The sequence below is a fragment of the Anolis sagrei genome, chromosome 3, assembly GCF_037176765.1.
Source record: "Anolis sagrei isolate rAnoSag1 chromosome 3, rAnoSag1.mat, whole genome shotgun sequence".
NCBI classification, from domain to species: domain Eukaryota; kingdom Metazoa; phylum Chordata; class Lepidosauria; order Squamata; family Dactyloidae; genus Anolis; species Anolis sagrei.
The window spans coordinates 22,413,831-22,431,327 of NC_090023.1; the positions used below are offsets into that span (position 1 = coordinate 22,413,831).

Below are 17,497 nucleotides of genomic sequence, written 5' to 3' on the forward strand. Positions count from 1 at the left end.
GAGAGAGAGAGAGAGAGAGAGAATATATGATTCTTCATTTTGTGTGTGTGTGTGTGTGTGTATAAAGGCAATAAAGAATGAGTATAAACTAATTCTGTTTCCTTTTTTGCATTTATTTTGTAGCTCAGTCGTTGAAGGAGTTTGCTCGATTACTGATTGCAGTAGAAGAAGAGAGGCGACGCCTGGTAAGTCTGTCTGACAATGTGCTTGTACAGTTTCACGTTTCACTTAATAAGTCAGTCTGCTTTCTCCTGGAAAGCTTCTATTTCATGTTTATGAAAATCACAGGACCTCAAGAAACAAGTTTTGACTGCCTCCCGATGAATGACAAACAGATTGTTTTGTGGTTGGAATTCCATGTATCTTGTTGTGTTTGCTTTCATACTTATCAAATTCAGGTAACTGGCATAATCCTCACTTTTTTATTTTTAATCCCTCTTAAATTAAGAATCCCACCCCTTCTCCAGCTCACTGTATTTCAATGCTGGATGCAGAGAAGAACATGTAGATAGAGGATGAAGAAAACTGTTCTCTATCCATCCTCTAGCAATTTATTTGCTTTCTTGAATAGGATTACATTTACTTAGCAGGTAGTTAGTATTTGTAGCACATGAAATTAGTGCTACTAATCTGCAATAGGATGGCCAACTTCAGCAAGCCCAGAGACCAGTTTTCTGCCCACAGGACCTTCTAAGAACCACATGAAGTGCCCCAAATCCCAAAAGGAACCCAAAACAAAACTGGAAGTGATCAAAAGCCCCCCTCTGCTTTTCTCTGTGTTTTTAATGTGTTTTTAATGTTAAGGTGTGCTGATGAGACATTGTAGACTATTTTTTAAAAAAGGGAGTTTATCAGAAAAGCCAGAATTGAATGATGTCAGGGACCTTGGCAGGGCAGCACTGTGATTTATTGACAACATTTGCCTGTGGTGGCACAGGACAATACACATTTTCAGTAGGAATAACAAAATATAAGGGCAGTAAAATCAAGTAATGTATAAAATATATTAGAACCATAGACTCTCAGAGCCATCTGTTCTATGCCTCTACCATACACAATTAAAAACTCCTGAAAGATTAACCCAATCTCTGTTTAATGATCTGCAAAAATGGAGAGTCCACCATGCTTACAAAGCAGTCCATCTCATTATCAAACATCTCCAACAGTACAGTGATTCTTCACAATCTTTAAGTAAAATGCCCTCCTTTGTAATTTGAATCCTTTGGTTCATATTCTAGTTTCTGAAACAGCATATAACAAGCTGGTTATATCTTCTATATGACAGCCTTCTAAATATTGAAAGGTAGTTTTCATGTCATCTCTCATTCTTCTCTTCTCCAAGCTGAACATACCCAACTCCCTAAGATGTTCCTCATAAGACTTGTATTCCATTTTAGTACTTGTTAAAGTTGGTGCAAGTACTTTATCATCATTCTAGAAGTATGTAAATGTATGTGGAAAGATTGGAATGTTTGTGTTAGTAAAAAATGTTTTGCCATTGAAAAATCAATTGGCAATCTACAACAGACCAAAACTAACTTATTCACCAAACACTACCGTTTATAATTCTGTCAAGAGTCTATGTTCCCTACATACTCCCTTCCAGTCTCTGTACTTCAGCTATAAGTTTTTTTCTTATTTGAACAGTTAAGAGCCTTCAACCCCTCTTTTTAGTTGTTCTCTTGGATAATCATATTACACATTTCCCACCACCTTCATATCAGTCTCTTAATCCCTGTGGTATTGATTGTGGGAACCATTGAGATCTTTTTTTTTAATCCCATGCATTTTCATCACATTTTCCCAGCAGAGCTGAGAACGTCATAGATAGTTTTTATTCCCTCCAACTTGCCTGTGAGCAACTGGTCTAGGAACATCCAGTGGGTTGTATGGCTAAACCCTGTTTTACTTGGAATCTTCCTTGTGTGTTACTCATATCCATTCCTTTCCATCTTACCACACTTCAGATGCACTGAACTACAGTTTCCATTACCCCCAGCCACCATGGCCATTCCACTTGTAGATTTATTTATTTATTGTATCAGAAGCAAACCAAGGGTACAGTTGAAATGTATTTTAAAAACACAAAATGTAAAAACTTAGCATTATATTAAATGTCCTTTGATCAGTAGCTGGTGACTTGGAGTGCCTCTGGTGTGGTATAAGAAGGTGCATTGTGCATGTGGCAGGGCTCAGGCTATATTGTAACATGGTCTGTGGTTTGGTCTTCTCCACACTCGCATGTTGTGGACTCCAATTTGTGACCCCATTTCTTAAGGTTGGCTCTGCATCCCGTGGTGCTAGAACACAATCTGTTCAGCGCCTTCCAAATTGCCCAGTCTTCTGTGTGCCCAGGGGGAGTCTCTCATTTGGTATCAGCCAAAGCACCCAGAAGCAACTTGTAGATAATGAGCCTTGTAGTTCCACATAGTTAGAGGCTTCCAGAAGCTTACAAACCACTGTGACATATCAGTGACATAGACTCGTTTTGTGAAGTTTGGCTAAGCTTTTGTTCTGTATGTGTTGTAATTAATAGTGTGTTAAAACTTCCTTTATTCAAGCAGTCCATATGTAATGTATTGTTGAAGGCTTTCATGACCAGAATCACTGGGTTGTTGTAGGTTTTTTGGGCAATATGGCCATGCTCTAGAAAAACCTACAACAACCTAGTCCATATGTACTTTTTTAGCTTAATAATACCAAATCTTGGCTAACATTGCTTTCCGAGCTTTGCTGTGTTTCTTTTGGTAAAATAGATCACAAGTTAAAGTTCAAGAGAAAAGCTTTTAACAAAGAGGCAATGATTTTTAAAGCCTAAAATGAAAGTTGGAGTCAGTAAATATACTTATATAGTGAAGGATCAGACTCCTGAAATACTTGGCATGCTTCTACCTCATAGTTTTCCTTCTAGGGTAAAAAAACTTTCAAACCTTTAAATTTTACATAGGACAGCTATTAATCTATAACGGTGTTTGCAGTGATTTTTGAATAGACATATTTTCCAACTTGGGCTTGATTTTCCAAAAGTAAGTATTGTTCCGCTATAAAGCTGACAAAACACTAAGCCAACAATTCAAATGTTGCTTTATTCTACTACCTCTTTGTATACAGATTAATGCTGTATCTTTTTTAGGAAAGAAAATTGAAAGAATTCAGAGTATAGGTCAAACAACACTTTGATTATTGAAATCTTTATTCCAGTCTTCTTCAAAGACATTTATTCTGGCATGACAATGCTTTGAAGTTGGATGGCCATAGCAGCAGGCAAAAGATCAATTAGTAATCGTTCTGGTCATGAGGTGAATATATAAAAAATTATCAGTATCTCAGTCATGATGGCTGCATTATACTTTCAGTTTCACATACGATATTGTTGAATAGGATTGAAATATCTACCCTAATGTATTTCCCAAGTGAAACCCAGAGATGGATTGAATTCTGGAACTGTGCAGAAGGACAAATAGACAACAAACAATAACATTAGCCAAAGGGTCTACCTGGTCACAGGATTGCTTTCAGTCCAATCTACTCACATCACTGGTTGAGATAAAGTTTGTTCCAAGCATCACTATTTTCTTTTTCTTTTTTAAAATAGTTTTTATTGAAATATTTGAAAATAACAGCGAAAGAGGGTGAATATTAAGAAGCATCACTATTTTCTAGAAGTTCAAAGCTATGCACACAGTGACAAAGCGTGTGTGAGCATCACTGGTTGAGATAAAGTTTGTTCCATCACTATTTTCTTTTTCTTTTTTTAAATAGTTTTTATTGAAATATTTGAAAATAACAGCGAAAGAGGGTGAATATTAAGAAGAAGCATCACTATTTTCTAGAGGTTCAAAGCTATGCTACACCTGGGGGTCAGGACCACTGGAGGGGTCATGAGGGGGTGTCATGGTGGTTGCTAAAAACCATCAGAAAACACAGTATTTTCTGTTGGTCATGGGGATTCTGTTTGGGAAATTAGGCTCAATTCTATTGGTGGGGTTCAGAATGCTCTTTGATTGTAGGATGATGATGATGATGATGATGATGATGATGATGATGATGATAGGTGAATGATAGGTGAATGATAAATCTCAGCAACTTCAACTCCCAAATGTCAAGGTCTATATCTCCCAAACTCCACCAATGTTCACATTTGGGCATATTGAGTATCCATGCCAAGTTTGGTCCAGATCCATCATTGTTTGAGTCCACAGTGCTCTCTGGATGCAGGTGAACTACAACTCCAAAACTCAAGGTCAGTACCCACCAAACCCTTCCAGTATTTTCTGTTGGTCATGGGAGTTCTGTGCACCAAGACTGGTTCAATTCCTTCATGAATGGAGTTCAAAATGCTCTTTGATTGTAGATGAACTATAAACTCCCAAATGATAAAATCAATCCCTACCTCCCAACCCCACCAGTACTCAGATTTGGGTATATTGGGTATTTGTGCCAAATTTGGTCCAGTGAATGAAAATGCACCCTGTATATCAGATATTTGTATTACGATTCATAACAGTAGCAAAATTACAGTTACGAAGTAGCAACAAAAATGTAATGCAAACAGGCAATTAGCTTGTCACCTGAAATGATATGGGGAATACAATCATAATCATAAGCATTGCACATCTTAGAGATGTTTTACTTGTGGACTATAAGTATTTTATTTATGTATTAAGCCAAAAATGCTGGACAACATAGTCAGCTTGTGAAATGGTCCTTGTCTTAGATTTTTTGCTTTTTAAGAGTTATATGAAACTGCTACTAAAGACTAGTCTATTCCAGCAGGTCTATCCAGTCAATTTTAACTTGTGAATGTTAACCTGTGTATTTTGTTATATGTATTCTAATAGTATTCTGTTTTATCATGTTACACCCTGCCTCTAGTCATAAGGAGAGGTGGGTAATAAATACATTATTATTAGTAGTAATGTTACTGCCTTTAAAAAACATATATAGGTTGAATATAAATTTACAATGAAATTAGATGTGGGTGTACTATTTAAATATTTGAAAACTATCCCTCAGTTTTACATAACTTGCCAGTACTTCTTCCAAATATCAGCCTGCTACCTGCCTACATTTTTGGACATTAGTGAAAACTGTCCTTGGAAATCCACTGTTCTTTAAAAGTCACACGAGGACCAAGAGCTGTTGATCTTCTGGCAGAAATACATCTTTTTGGACTCCGAGCTCTTTCTGACAGCAGGAAATAGACAATCTCATTAGTTCTCCACTCCAGGTCTTGAATATTACTTCTTCAGCTCTATCTAGTTTAAAGCACTAAATCGGCCATGGGAGGAAAACAGTCCCTTTGTCAGATGTGAGCCACCTACCAGGCAAGGGCAGGTGGAACCAGATGCTTTTATTCTTGGAACAGCTGGCTATTCTGCATGTCCTGGCTCTTTTTGACAGCAGTGCTGAATATGCAGCCGTGACAAACTTTGAAATATGCAATTTTCCTCCCTTCCTTTATTCTGAAATAGCAGATTCCAAGGAACAGTATCTTGTGTGACTTCTGAACTTCTTTTATGGACATGAGCATGGTACATTCTTTCTTACAGTATTTTTAACACAGTGGTTCTCAATCTGTGGTCCCCATGTGTTTTGGACTACAGGTCACAGAAATCCCAGCCAGTTTACCAGCAATTAGGATTTCTGGGCGTTGAAGGCCAAAACATCTGGGGGTCCACAGATTGAAAACCACTGTTTTCAAGTATTATACAGTTGTCTATCTAATCAACAGATTATCTGTCCACAGATTCGACCATCCATAGTTTGAAAACATATATTAAAAAATCCCCAAAGCAATTTTTGAATTTTGCCATTTTATGTAAAGGACATCATTTACTACATCATTGTATATAATGGGAAATTATATACAACACCGCCTGAGCTCTGTGAGTGCAGCATTTTTCTGAATGAAGCAGGGAGTGTTTGAGGACTGGGACATCCGTAGGGATACCAAGGTGCTTGTTTATAGAGCTATTCTCCTGTAGACTATCTACAGACGTCACATGCAACTCCTAGTACAATTCCATCAGCATTGCTTCCAAAAATCCTGCAAACCTCTTGGGAAGACAAATGGACAAATGTCAGCATGCTGGAAGAAGCAAAGGACACCAGAACTGAAGGAATGGTCCTCCGCCATCAACCTGGACCGGCCACGTTGTCCAGATGCCCGACCACCGTCTCCCAAAGCAGTTGCTCTACTACGAACTCAAGAATGGAAAACGGAACGTTGGTGGGCAGGAAAAGAGATTTAAAGATGGGCTCAAAGCCAACCTTAAAAGCTCTGGCATAGACACTGAGAACTGGGAAGCCCTGGCCCTTGAGCGCTCCAGCTGGAGGTCAGATGTGACCAACAGTGCTGTAGAATTTGAAGAGGCGCAAAAGAGAGAAATGTGCCAAGAGGAAGGCACATCAAGTCAATCCTGATCAGGACTGCCTTCCACCTGGAAGCCAATGCCCTCGCTACAGGAGAACATGCAGGTCAAGAATAGGGCTCCACAGTCACCTACATACCCACCGCCAGTACACCAATCTTGGATAACAATTTTACTGGGATCGTCTAAGTAAGTAAGTATAATATGATGTGAGCATCCATTGATTTTGGTATCAATAAGAGATCTTTAAACTGAAATCTTGCAAATAGCAAGGGCCCGCTATATATGCAAATGTGTGTGGTTTTTTTTTCTCTAACACATATATCTACTCAGAAACATATTGCAAACTGCTCATTCCATGCATAAAAGCTTGATTTTTGCATGCAGCATTATTATCAGTATCATCTAAATTCTTTTTTGAGAGACAGAGAGCATGAAAGAATGGATATTCTGTATTCACATTAGATTCCTATTTTAGCTTGAAGTTTAGACAGAATAATTTCTTTCAATAAAATGCTCTGATAGATGGAGACACCCATGTAATATACTGTCATAGTCACCTACAGTCAGAAATAAGTCATGCCGCACAGTCTTAGTACTTCCTTTTTAATAGTTAGCGAAAAATGGCTTTAAGTACAAAGTTGCTTGCCAAGAATGTCTACAATGACATGTGGAATAAGGGAAAAGCACGTCTTTTCTTACATAAAGAGGCACATGAAACCTTGTTGTTTTTACTTTCAAAAGATTAATAGAACCATAACAGCCACACTTCACTGTCTTTCACCTGCTTTAGGCTTTCATTTTGCTTTCTTTAGAGAAACTGATAGTAAGGCTTTTTGGTATACAGTTATTCATGTTGACTATTTTTGATGCTGCTATCTTCCTTGTTTTGTTTGATCATCTTTCATTTCATTACTTTTAATAGTCTGGATTTATTGTTGTAGGTTTTGATATCTTCAAGGTCTAAAAAGCCATTTCTTTTCAAGCAATTAAAAACAGTCTGTTCTTTTTCCTAGTAGCTTCCATTTATTTGAAAATGATGGAACAGCAGTAGCATTGGAGCAGTGTTAGAAGGACAAAATATTTATTTATTTACAGTTTTTATACCCTGCTCTTCTCACCTCGAAGGAAACTCAGAGCGGCTTTACAGAATACGACAAGCATTCAATGCCGATTATACAATAACAAGAAACAGACAACACAACAGAGGCAAAGGCAGTTTTTCCCATCTTATTTCTGGCATTTTGGAGGCTGTGCCAAGGTGCTGGGGATGTGTGCTGTTGCTCCATCTTCCATGCCATATCGATGTCCTTAAGGGCACCATTATTACCTCTCTTCTAAAAATGGTTCTTATTTTTATTTACTCACATTTCTTCTTTCGACCTGCTGGGTGGGCAGGTGAGCTGGGGCTAATGGTGGGTGCTCAATCCTGGCCCAAGCTCCAACTGTTGACCTTTTGATCAGCAGGATTTTTCTGTAGCACAGTTGTTTAGCCTGCTGTGTCCAGTCGCTTCCGACTCTTCATGACCTCACAGACCAGCCCACACCAGATCTCCCTGTCAGCCGTGGCCACCCCCAGCTCCTTCAAGGTCAAGCCAGTCACTTCAAGGATACCATCTTGCCCATGGTCTGCCTTTCTTCCTTTTTCCCATCATAATTGTCTTCTCCAAGCTTTCCTGTCTTCTCATTCGGTGGCCAAAGTACTTCAACTTTGCCTCTATTTTCCTTTCCTCCAGTGAGCAGTCGGGCTTTATTTCCTGGAGCATGGACTGGTTTGATCTTCTTGCGGTCCAAGGCCCCAAAATATCCCTTATCTATTACCTTCCAAATGTTGAAGTATCATTCCCATCACCTCTGATCGCTTATCATATTACTAATATATAGCAATATTTGGTTCTCCTAGTTCTGCCTACAGATTTTAATTAGCTTAGCCATCATTCCCATCATCCTTTCCATAACCAGCATTCCCTGAATTCTTTTTCTTTCCTTTCTCTTTCTCCTTTCTTTTATTTCTTCCTTTGCTTTTCATCACCAGGGAGAAATAGTATATTAAAATACTATAGGACTTGTCATACAAGACTGCCATTGGGTATGACATGACATGCTCTTGGAATGAAAGTAATGGTATCAGGACAATCAAGTGGTATCATCTGTCAAAATTCACATGGTAGATATATCCAAGAGTGGTACTATGATACCACCTATTTTTGCATTTGATTATTAGTATGTTTAGACTGGTTCTCCAAGTTCTCTAATTCATCTCTCACACAATCCTCATCCAGCTGCATATGCTGGGAAGTCCACCTTTCGCAGTGGGTAGCTGTGCCCTCAAGTGAAACCGTGACTGCAGAAACAAGTGATTTTAATTGTCATTTTAAAAGCAAATTGTTTTGATATAATGCATCTATTTGAAACATTAATCAAACATTCAGACATCAGTCAAACTCCACGCAAATACAGATACTTAGGATTTGGGACAGGTACATGTATGTGCACACATATGTGTACTTTGTGCGTGTGTTTTTACTACTACTACTACGTTTATTTATTTGTATAGTGTCATCTGAGCTTTACAAGTATATCCACAAACATTCATTGCCTCTACAACTTACATAAATTTAAAAACGTACATTGAAAACGTAATGAACTGTGTTGTTCTTTTTGTTCCATAAGCTTATCTAGGGTGTGCTAAAAATTACATACTAGTGGATTCAGAAAATTGCTTTGCAGAAGCTTGTTATTGTATTCAGTCTCTGCTTGACCTGTTTTGGTCTATATCTCTGCATTTGAAAAGAAAATAGACTTCCATGGAGAAAAATGATAAGCTGAATGGAATCACTAACTACAGAACTCGGCGAAACGATGACCACCAGGCTGGCTTCTTTCTAGTAGATTTTATTGTATTAACTCAATGTTTTAATTATTTATAATTACTGTTTGTTGTGTATTTTATTGTGTTTAATTGTAGGCATCAAATATGTGCTGGCTAAAAGCCGCCCTGAGTCCCCCCAAGGGGGTTGAGAAGGGTGGGGTAAAAATACCCGAAATAAATAAATAAATAAATAAAAAATCATTCCCATAATTTCCTATTTGAGCTTTTTTAAACTGAAGCTTCCAGGAAGTGAAATCAAAACCCGCCTTACAAACATTTTACCCTTGTTTTTGAATTTTGGGCTTGGGGTGTACTATAATTCTCCCCTTAGAACTTTATAAAATTACCATTTCCTTTCAAATGGAGTTGGAATATTGCTTTTTCACTTATTTCTATCTTCCTTGGAAGCTTTTTTTCGTGTCAGTAACGACTTGAGAAACCGCAAGTCACTTCTGGTGTGAGAGAATTGGCTGTCTGCAAGGATGTTATCCAGGGGATGGCCGGATGTTTGACCATCCTGTGGGAGGTTTCTCTCATGTCCCTGCATGAGAAACTGGAGCTGACAGATGGGAGCTCACCCTGCTCCTTAGATTAGAAACACTGACCTTTCGGTCAGCAGTCCTGCTGGCTCAAGGATTTAACCCATTGTGCCACCAGGGGCTTCAATGAAGCCTATTATCAAACAGAAAGGAGGATAGAAATGTTTGCACTGCCATGCACAAGAATATTTGTTTCTCAAAAAAATCCAACCGGTACATTCTGGTTATTTATTGCCACCACCCCACCTTCCACCTCCCAATAAGAATTCCAGTGTTTTGAAGTTTAGCATAAAAGTGATTGATACGTTTTAAGTTATAATGTGCATTGTGGCAAGACTTATCACTGCAAGGAATTGGAAGATAGTAATCAATCTCATGTTGGAAGCATGGTATGGGGAGGTATGGAATGTAGCATTAAATGACAAGCTATGAATGGAAATGATGGTGTTTGGGGCGGCGGGGGGGTGGTGGTAAGATATTGGAATTTGACTCACATTGGTCAATTTTCATTAAATATATTCTAGAGAATGATAAGGGAAAACTATCCAACCTTGTTGGTTAGGAATTTTGGATGTGACCTTTTAGAGATGACATTTGACTCATAAATTTATAGCAGAGGAAGCAAACAGACCTAGGTGGTGGGGTTAAGTGCTAGTAAAATGTTTATTATTTTGAATTCTTTTTATACTGTATGTTGTTAATTATTTAATTAAAATGAATTAATACAGTAATAATAAAAATAATGTACATGTCTTGTATTGCTTGACCCCAATGGGAAGTCAATCCCTACCTCAAATGAAAGCAACTAGATCATTGCATCAAAAAGGATATATATGGGGATTTTTATATTAACTACTGCATGTCCCCCAAAGGCAAAGAAATAATAGGAAGCATTTTATTTTATTTACTGTAATTTATTTGATCCTGGCTGATTTTTGTTCATAAAGACAGTACCAGCAAATCTACAAGCCAAGTGGTTGAAATTTGGAGGACACATTTACAGTGGTTCAAGTAACTACCACAGAATGACTTCTTTGGAGGTCTAATTTTTAGTGGATTGTACATGAAGACATGCCCCTGAGGTTAAAATGGCTTGTCCTGGTGGGTGGGAGCTAAATAAAACAAATATTGATCTAACAAGCAACCAGCAGGATAATACTCAAACAAGAGAAGAAGGGAGAAATTTAGCCCTTTTGGCAGGGGGTTGGACTGGATGGCCCTTGTGATCTCGCCCAGCTCTATTATTCATGTATCACAATTGGTGTGTTCCCCTGGCATGGCACACATACATCCATGCTTATGGCACTCGTGACATAAATTGACAACCCATGAATGTTATGTGAAACAAGGTAGTTTCTGTATTTTACTTGTGTTGTTCCTTCTAGTCTGCAGTCAAGGTGACAGAAAAATATAAAAACAATTAAAACCACTTTAATATGTAAAGCCAAAAGTAATGAGGCAAATACAGCTAGAACAATGTGAGCCTAAAAGCAACAAGACTAAACCCGTCTGTAATTAAAAACAAACAAACCCTTGATGTGCTGATGGAAGAAGACCAGAAAAATGAGCAAATGAAGCTTACAGAGAAATGCATGCAATTTTCTGTCCATCACTGTTAGAAAAGACCCCTCTTTAATCTTTCATATCTAAGAGCCTTGTGGATTTGCTCCACTATGACCATTAAGATGGAACAAGCTATCTTTAATATTTATTTATTTTTATTTATTTACAGCTTTTATATTCCGCCCTTCTCAACCTGCAGGGGACTCAGGGCAGATTACAGTGTACACATATATGGCAAACAACATATACAGACATAGATAGAGGCTATTAAACTTTTTCTGGCCACCAGGGGAGCTGTCGCTTTCATCATCCATCTGCGACACTGATGAAGTGCTTCCGCATTCCCTGCATGCTTTTGCTGAAGTCTTTTTTTATGGCCTCATAAATTAGTTAATTTAGCCTCCCCACACTTTAAGGTGGTACCTTATTTTCCTACTTGACAGATGCAACTGTCTTTCGGGTTACAAAGGTCGACAACGGGCTACACAATTGGTTGGAAACCCACTCCAACCCGGGTAGGCTTCGAACTCGTGACCTTTTGGTCAGAGTGATCTTAATGCTGTCCCACAATCCCGGTGGATAATAGTATCATCTCTATTCAGTTCTACTCTAAGAAGCTCAACCCACCTATGGAAGCATGTTTCCTTGAACAGAATTAATGCACCAATTATTTATTTCATTTGGGATAACACACAATGCTTATTAACACTCAATTCTGTTGAGAGCAACAGAGTGATCCCTGTTTGCTTCCAGATTTTGAATAATCTTTCTCTCAATGTGGTGAGATTCCTGACTGAGGAATTTAAGAAAATGCTTTCTGTAAAGAGGGAAAATCATGTGTCGTACATATTTTCTCACGAGTACAGTATAGATATATGAGATGGGAGAAGATCATATCTCAGTCACAAAATTCTCTCTTAGTATGCAGGAAGGCAAAGATTTCATCACTGTCCATTTTCAAAAAAGGGCCACAAAGGAGGTGATGAAACATTTATTTGAGATTCAGAAGACCTGCTGCTAGTCAGTGTTAGGCAAAACAAAGTTAGGTCAACAAATGTATGACATCAGGCAGCTTCCAAAAGGACAAAGTATATGGGAGTTCAGTTATAGAATTTCAGTCAATTTATTAATCTTAAGTGCTAAGCTGAAAGAATAGAGTTTTAATTCAACTAGTAGTGACCTCTTGAAAATTGACCTACTAAGGTCAAATATTCAGTTCATTGATTTATTAGCATGGTCAGTCTGATAGGATAAGAGAGGTTTAATAAAAGCAGCAGACTCCTTACTTGAACCTTTATTTTTGTGAAGTTGTCCTCTGAACCAGTATATTAACTGTTCCTATATGGCTACTTTCACACAAGGTGCCAGGCCAGTGTGGTGGCTGGCCTAAGAAGTTGAAATCCCTACTCAACCTTTCTCAGCCTCCAAGGAAGTCATTGGCGTCTCCCCTTGTCCCCAACCAAATCCTTTTTTTTTAAAAAAAAACCCCTCTATAATAGAGTTGCCTTAAAGTAGCCATAATTCAGAAACTACCTTAAGGCACACAGCAAGAACAAACTTCGATCAAATGCCCCCCCCTTTTTTTTTGTCGTGTCAGGAGTGTCCTGTTGTGAGAGAATTGGCCGTCTGCAAGGACGTTGCCCAGGGGATGCCCAGATGATTTTGATGTTTTATCATCCTTGTGGGAGGCTTCTCTCATGTCCCCGCATGAGGAGCTGGAGCTGATAGAGGGAGCTCATCCGCCTCTCCCCGGATTCGAACCTGCGACCTGTCAGTCTTCAGTCCTGCCGGCACAGGGCTTTAACCCACTGCGCCACCGTGGGCTCAATGCCCTAGAATGGAGTGAATAGGATGAAAATTGCAGTTCAGTATTACCATGGTTTAAAAATTTCGAAGTTGTCTACCTACTTTGGAGTCTACTCCGTATGTAGCAGCACAATAAAACATAATGATGGACAAACCTGCCTGTGTTCTCCATCTGGAAATCCAAAATCCACAACAGAGCTGCTGTTGAACCAGTTCAAGGAAGGATTGACTTTGTTCCAATTCCTATTTAGGTGTTTTAAGGTTTCTTCACTCCTTCTCTAACAGCTAGATATGCTCATGTTGTGTAATATAAATCAATGTCTGACTGGTCTTTGTCCCACAGTAAATTGCTTGAGAAAAGTTCCTTCCTAAAATATTGTCTTTATTTTAACCAGTGCTCAGCAGTAACATGAAATGTTCTATATTAGCTGGGTTATTAGCTTCCTTATGTATATTGTTGAAACCATCTGTGTACAGATAATTATGGGAACATCTGTTGCCCATAGTGTTGCATTGGATTTTTTGTTGTTGTTGTTGTTTTTTTTTTACAGGGGTGTGTGTGTGGAGAGTCATTGCTTGCTATCTAGTTGGACTGCTACTATTGTAAGCCTGGTGCTCTCTTTTTTATCTGGTAGTGGTTTTCCAACACAGGTTTCCTTCCTATTACTGCTGCTCATTGAAGTTTGCAGGAACGGAATCTGGAGACTTTAGCATGAAAGAGGTTGGCTGCTTCACTGAGTTTTCAGCTGCCTTTCCACTGCTAAGTCCTTTGTCAGGAAGGCCGGACTCTAATTTCTACTTGTTCGAATTTTGAAGGATGTGTCTAATCCCTGTTGTGTACATAGCAGAAAACCTACTCCTCTATACAGAGGAGATCTTTGGATGTCTGCGCATCTGAGTGTTCATTTGAAAAGGATGGTGTTTGTATGAGTTCTGCCTTTGAGGCATGTAAATGCTTGACATGAACACTGCTGCAGTCTCACCCTTAAACTATGATAAAACAAACAATGCGGAGAGCATGGGAAGGTCACATCAGCTGTAGAGTGGGTGGTGGGTGTTCTCCAGGCTTTGGCAGAGTGTCTTTCCATTTGAGGGATGGGGCGTAATACTATCTAAATATGCTTGGAATGCTTTGATAATAAAGGAAAGATCAATTTTCTTGTCTGGCTGATGAGGTTATTAGTTCCAGACCAGAGGTTAGAAATGTTGCATATTTGGACTGGAATTGCCAGAATCCCCTAGTCAGTGTACTCAGAAATTACCATGTTGGCTAGGGTATTCTGGATGTTGTAGCATTAAATAGCTTTTCAAAGTATAATCAAATCTGAACTTTATGATGTAAAAGTGTGTTGCCAAAGCTTCTGGATTTATTTATTTATTTATTTACTATATTTGTATACCATTCTTCTCAGCCCTCAGGGCGACTCAGAGCGGTTAACAAAGCAAATGCAATACTTAAACATGATAAAAACAGTTAAAAACAAGTTAAAAGAATAACATTATAACAATCAATAAGGTTAGGTATAGACCTTTGAGAATATTGTCTCTGTGAGGTCACTAATAGGGTAGCATCAAGTGGATTTTGTTGTCTTTATTCGTAGCATTTCAATCAGAAGACCCTGGTCACAAAAACAGTCAGATTTGTCCAAGCTCTCCCAGTGGGTTCCCATGGCTGGACTGGGACTCAAACAATTGCTCTTTGGGGATTTGAACTCCATATATCATGTTGATCCTGTACACCAAGATACTGTTCCCAGATAGTGTAATAAGGGTGCACCTCACTGAATATTCTCAACATCCATATCAAGATCTAATTCATTCTTCATCTGGAGGAAATAATGCAGACTTAAATTTTAAAAGTCCTGTAGTTTTTGAAGTTATTTTATATATTTATTTTTCTCCCTTGTATTACTATCCCACTGTCACTCAAGAAGCTTTTGTTTGTAGACCTTTGGTATCTGTGCCAACACCTGGGTAGGTTGAAATCTTTACTTCTTTGTTTCTGACCACTGCGGTGCTATGATTAATCCTCCCCACTACAAACAAAGCTTAGTGGAAAGAGCCACGTGGAAATCTTTTTGATCTTTTAGTCCAAACTGTGTGCAAAGATGTGCTTTGACTTCACTGCACAGAACTCCTTTGCAACCTCCCTGCCAGAAAAGATATTACAAATGGTATTGATTGCAGAGCATGATATACACTAAGATTATTTTTTTATTGCTTTTCACTTTGCTCGGTAAGCAGCACGGCACACATTAGAGTGAAACTGAACACCCCTCACTAAGGCCTCAAAGCAGAGCACACCTTCTTACAGCATTTGAAATTATGTCTTTTTTTAAAGGTGCACCGCACTGCTTCACGCTCTCTGTCTAGAAACACTTCCTCTGTGGGAGTGGGAGAGATAATATTGCTTGGCTGAGTTCAGCCAAAGTGCAAACTGATAGTGGCATGGGATTCCAAATGGTAGAACCACTGTCTCTTTCCAGTTTATAAGAGTAATCCTATTTCTGAATTTCATGGCTTTTCCACCAAAGCTCTTTGCTGAGATGAGTACAGTATAACTCATGTATCCACAGGAGATACATTCCTGGACTATGTGTGGATACACAAAACTGTGGATAATAGCAAACCCTATTGAAATGAAGGACTTCTAGTCTAAGAATACTATAGAGTCATTCTAGAGGACATAGGAAATGTCTAGAGAGGACACATTTTGTCAGGTGAGGGGAATCTACGTTTTACTCACAAAAACATGATTTTTCAGCAAGAAACCCCTTTGTGGGTGTTTGTGTACAGAATATTTTCTATTTACTGTAATAGGGATAATAAGTGAGAATTGCATAGGAATATTTCTGTTCTCTCATACTGAGGAGAAAACAGAATTTATTCATAGATGAAATAGCTTCAAATAGGTATCTCTAGAGAATATTTATTTATTATTTATTTATTTCAAACATTTTTACCCCGCCCTTCTCAACCCCCGAGGGGGTACTCAGGGTGGCTTACACCAGCAACAATTTGATGCCAACACACAACATAGTGATGAAACACAATTGAAACATTGATTAAAACGTTAAATATAAATAGGCAGTTAAAACATTATTAACAATAATATGGCCACATCCAAATTCAACTCAACATTCAGGGACTTTGTCCAAAACCTGTCCATTATCAGTTCACATACATCAACTGTGATTGCTGCATATAAACAGAGTGAGAGAAAAGTAATAAATGATGGGTCAAAATGACAGCAAAAACCAAACATATAGTTTGTGAGAATTTACTTAAATCTATAAGTTTAAACATACACATACAACTTTAGTAGCTGTAGTAACTCAAAGGGTGATTTGGTTGAGGAAGATACCACACATACACTCAGAGTATTTTTCTTTTGGGACTTTTGTCATATTTGAATACTTGGGATTTTGGAAAATTCTGGGTAGGGCTTGCAATACAGTTGACCCCCCATACCCACAGAATCCACATCAATGGAATCAGCCACCCATGTCTTGAAAATATTGTAAGTTTTTTTTAAAATTCCAAAAAGCAAACTTTGGCTTTGGTACTTCGTTTTACTATGTCATTGCATATAATGGTACTTGGGCCTCCATGGGGTTCTAGAATCAAATCCCACTGTACTCTCATCCATATAGATCCTTGCTATGGTTATATATATCAATGTATGCAAATGTAAGTGCTGTTTAGATTGGGAAGGGGGTGAACTGCTTCTAAATTAATTTTGTATCAGGTTTTAGGATAACTTTGCCTAGTGATCCCAGTTCTGTTATCTCTTGATGTAGAAATAGTTAGTTTGTGCATGATAGCCGCAGATGATTGAATCCGTGGATATGGAGGGCCTTGGTGGCCCCTATTAGCAATAAGGCTGTGATCATTCTGGAGTGTATGCTTTCTGATATAGGACACTTTGAGTCAAAATTCAAAAGATCCATAAGGTGTGTCTGCGATATCTATTTCCTTTAAATCCTGTAATACATTTTCTTTCTTGCTGTGAGTAGAGCTGTGGACAATGCATAAGACAGCTTGATTTAAGAACCTAGGCTTGCTGGAGTCTAGAAAAGGTTCCCATGAGGGCCCAGTCCAGTCTGTAAATCTCTACTGGATCATCCCTTCATATTATATTTAACACACTTTTGCTCCGCTTCCAGGATATTTGATGATCCGTGTTATGTAAACCTGTGTCTTGCCTTTCCTGAATGCAGAGTTGCACAGTAGTCTCAAGTTTAAGGCCCCCGGGCTTCATACCATTACAAACAACGATGCTGATTTTGGCTGGCTGCCTGGACATGTCCATTCATGAAAGCTCTCTGTAAGACACAATTTTC

General features: G+C 38.5%; 1 protein-coding gene across 1 annotated transcript in view; it reads left to right on the forward strand.

The window, feature by feature from the left end:
• The window catches only part of ARHGAP42 (Rho GTPase activating protein 42), a 201,625-nt gene that overhangs the window by 75,207 nt on the left and 108,921 nt on the right, over positions 1-17,497 (forward strand). The window contains exon 3 of the mRNA XM_060771073.2: positions 124-185. Within this exon, the coding sequence (XP_060627056.2) occupies positions 124-185 (62 nt within the window). The remainder of the gene's footprint in view (positions 1-123; positions 186-17,497) is intronic.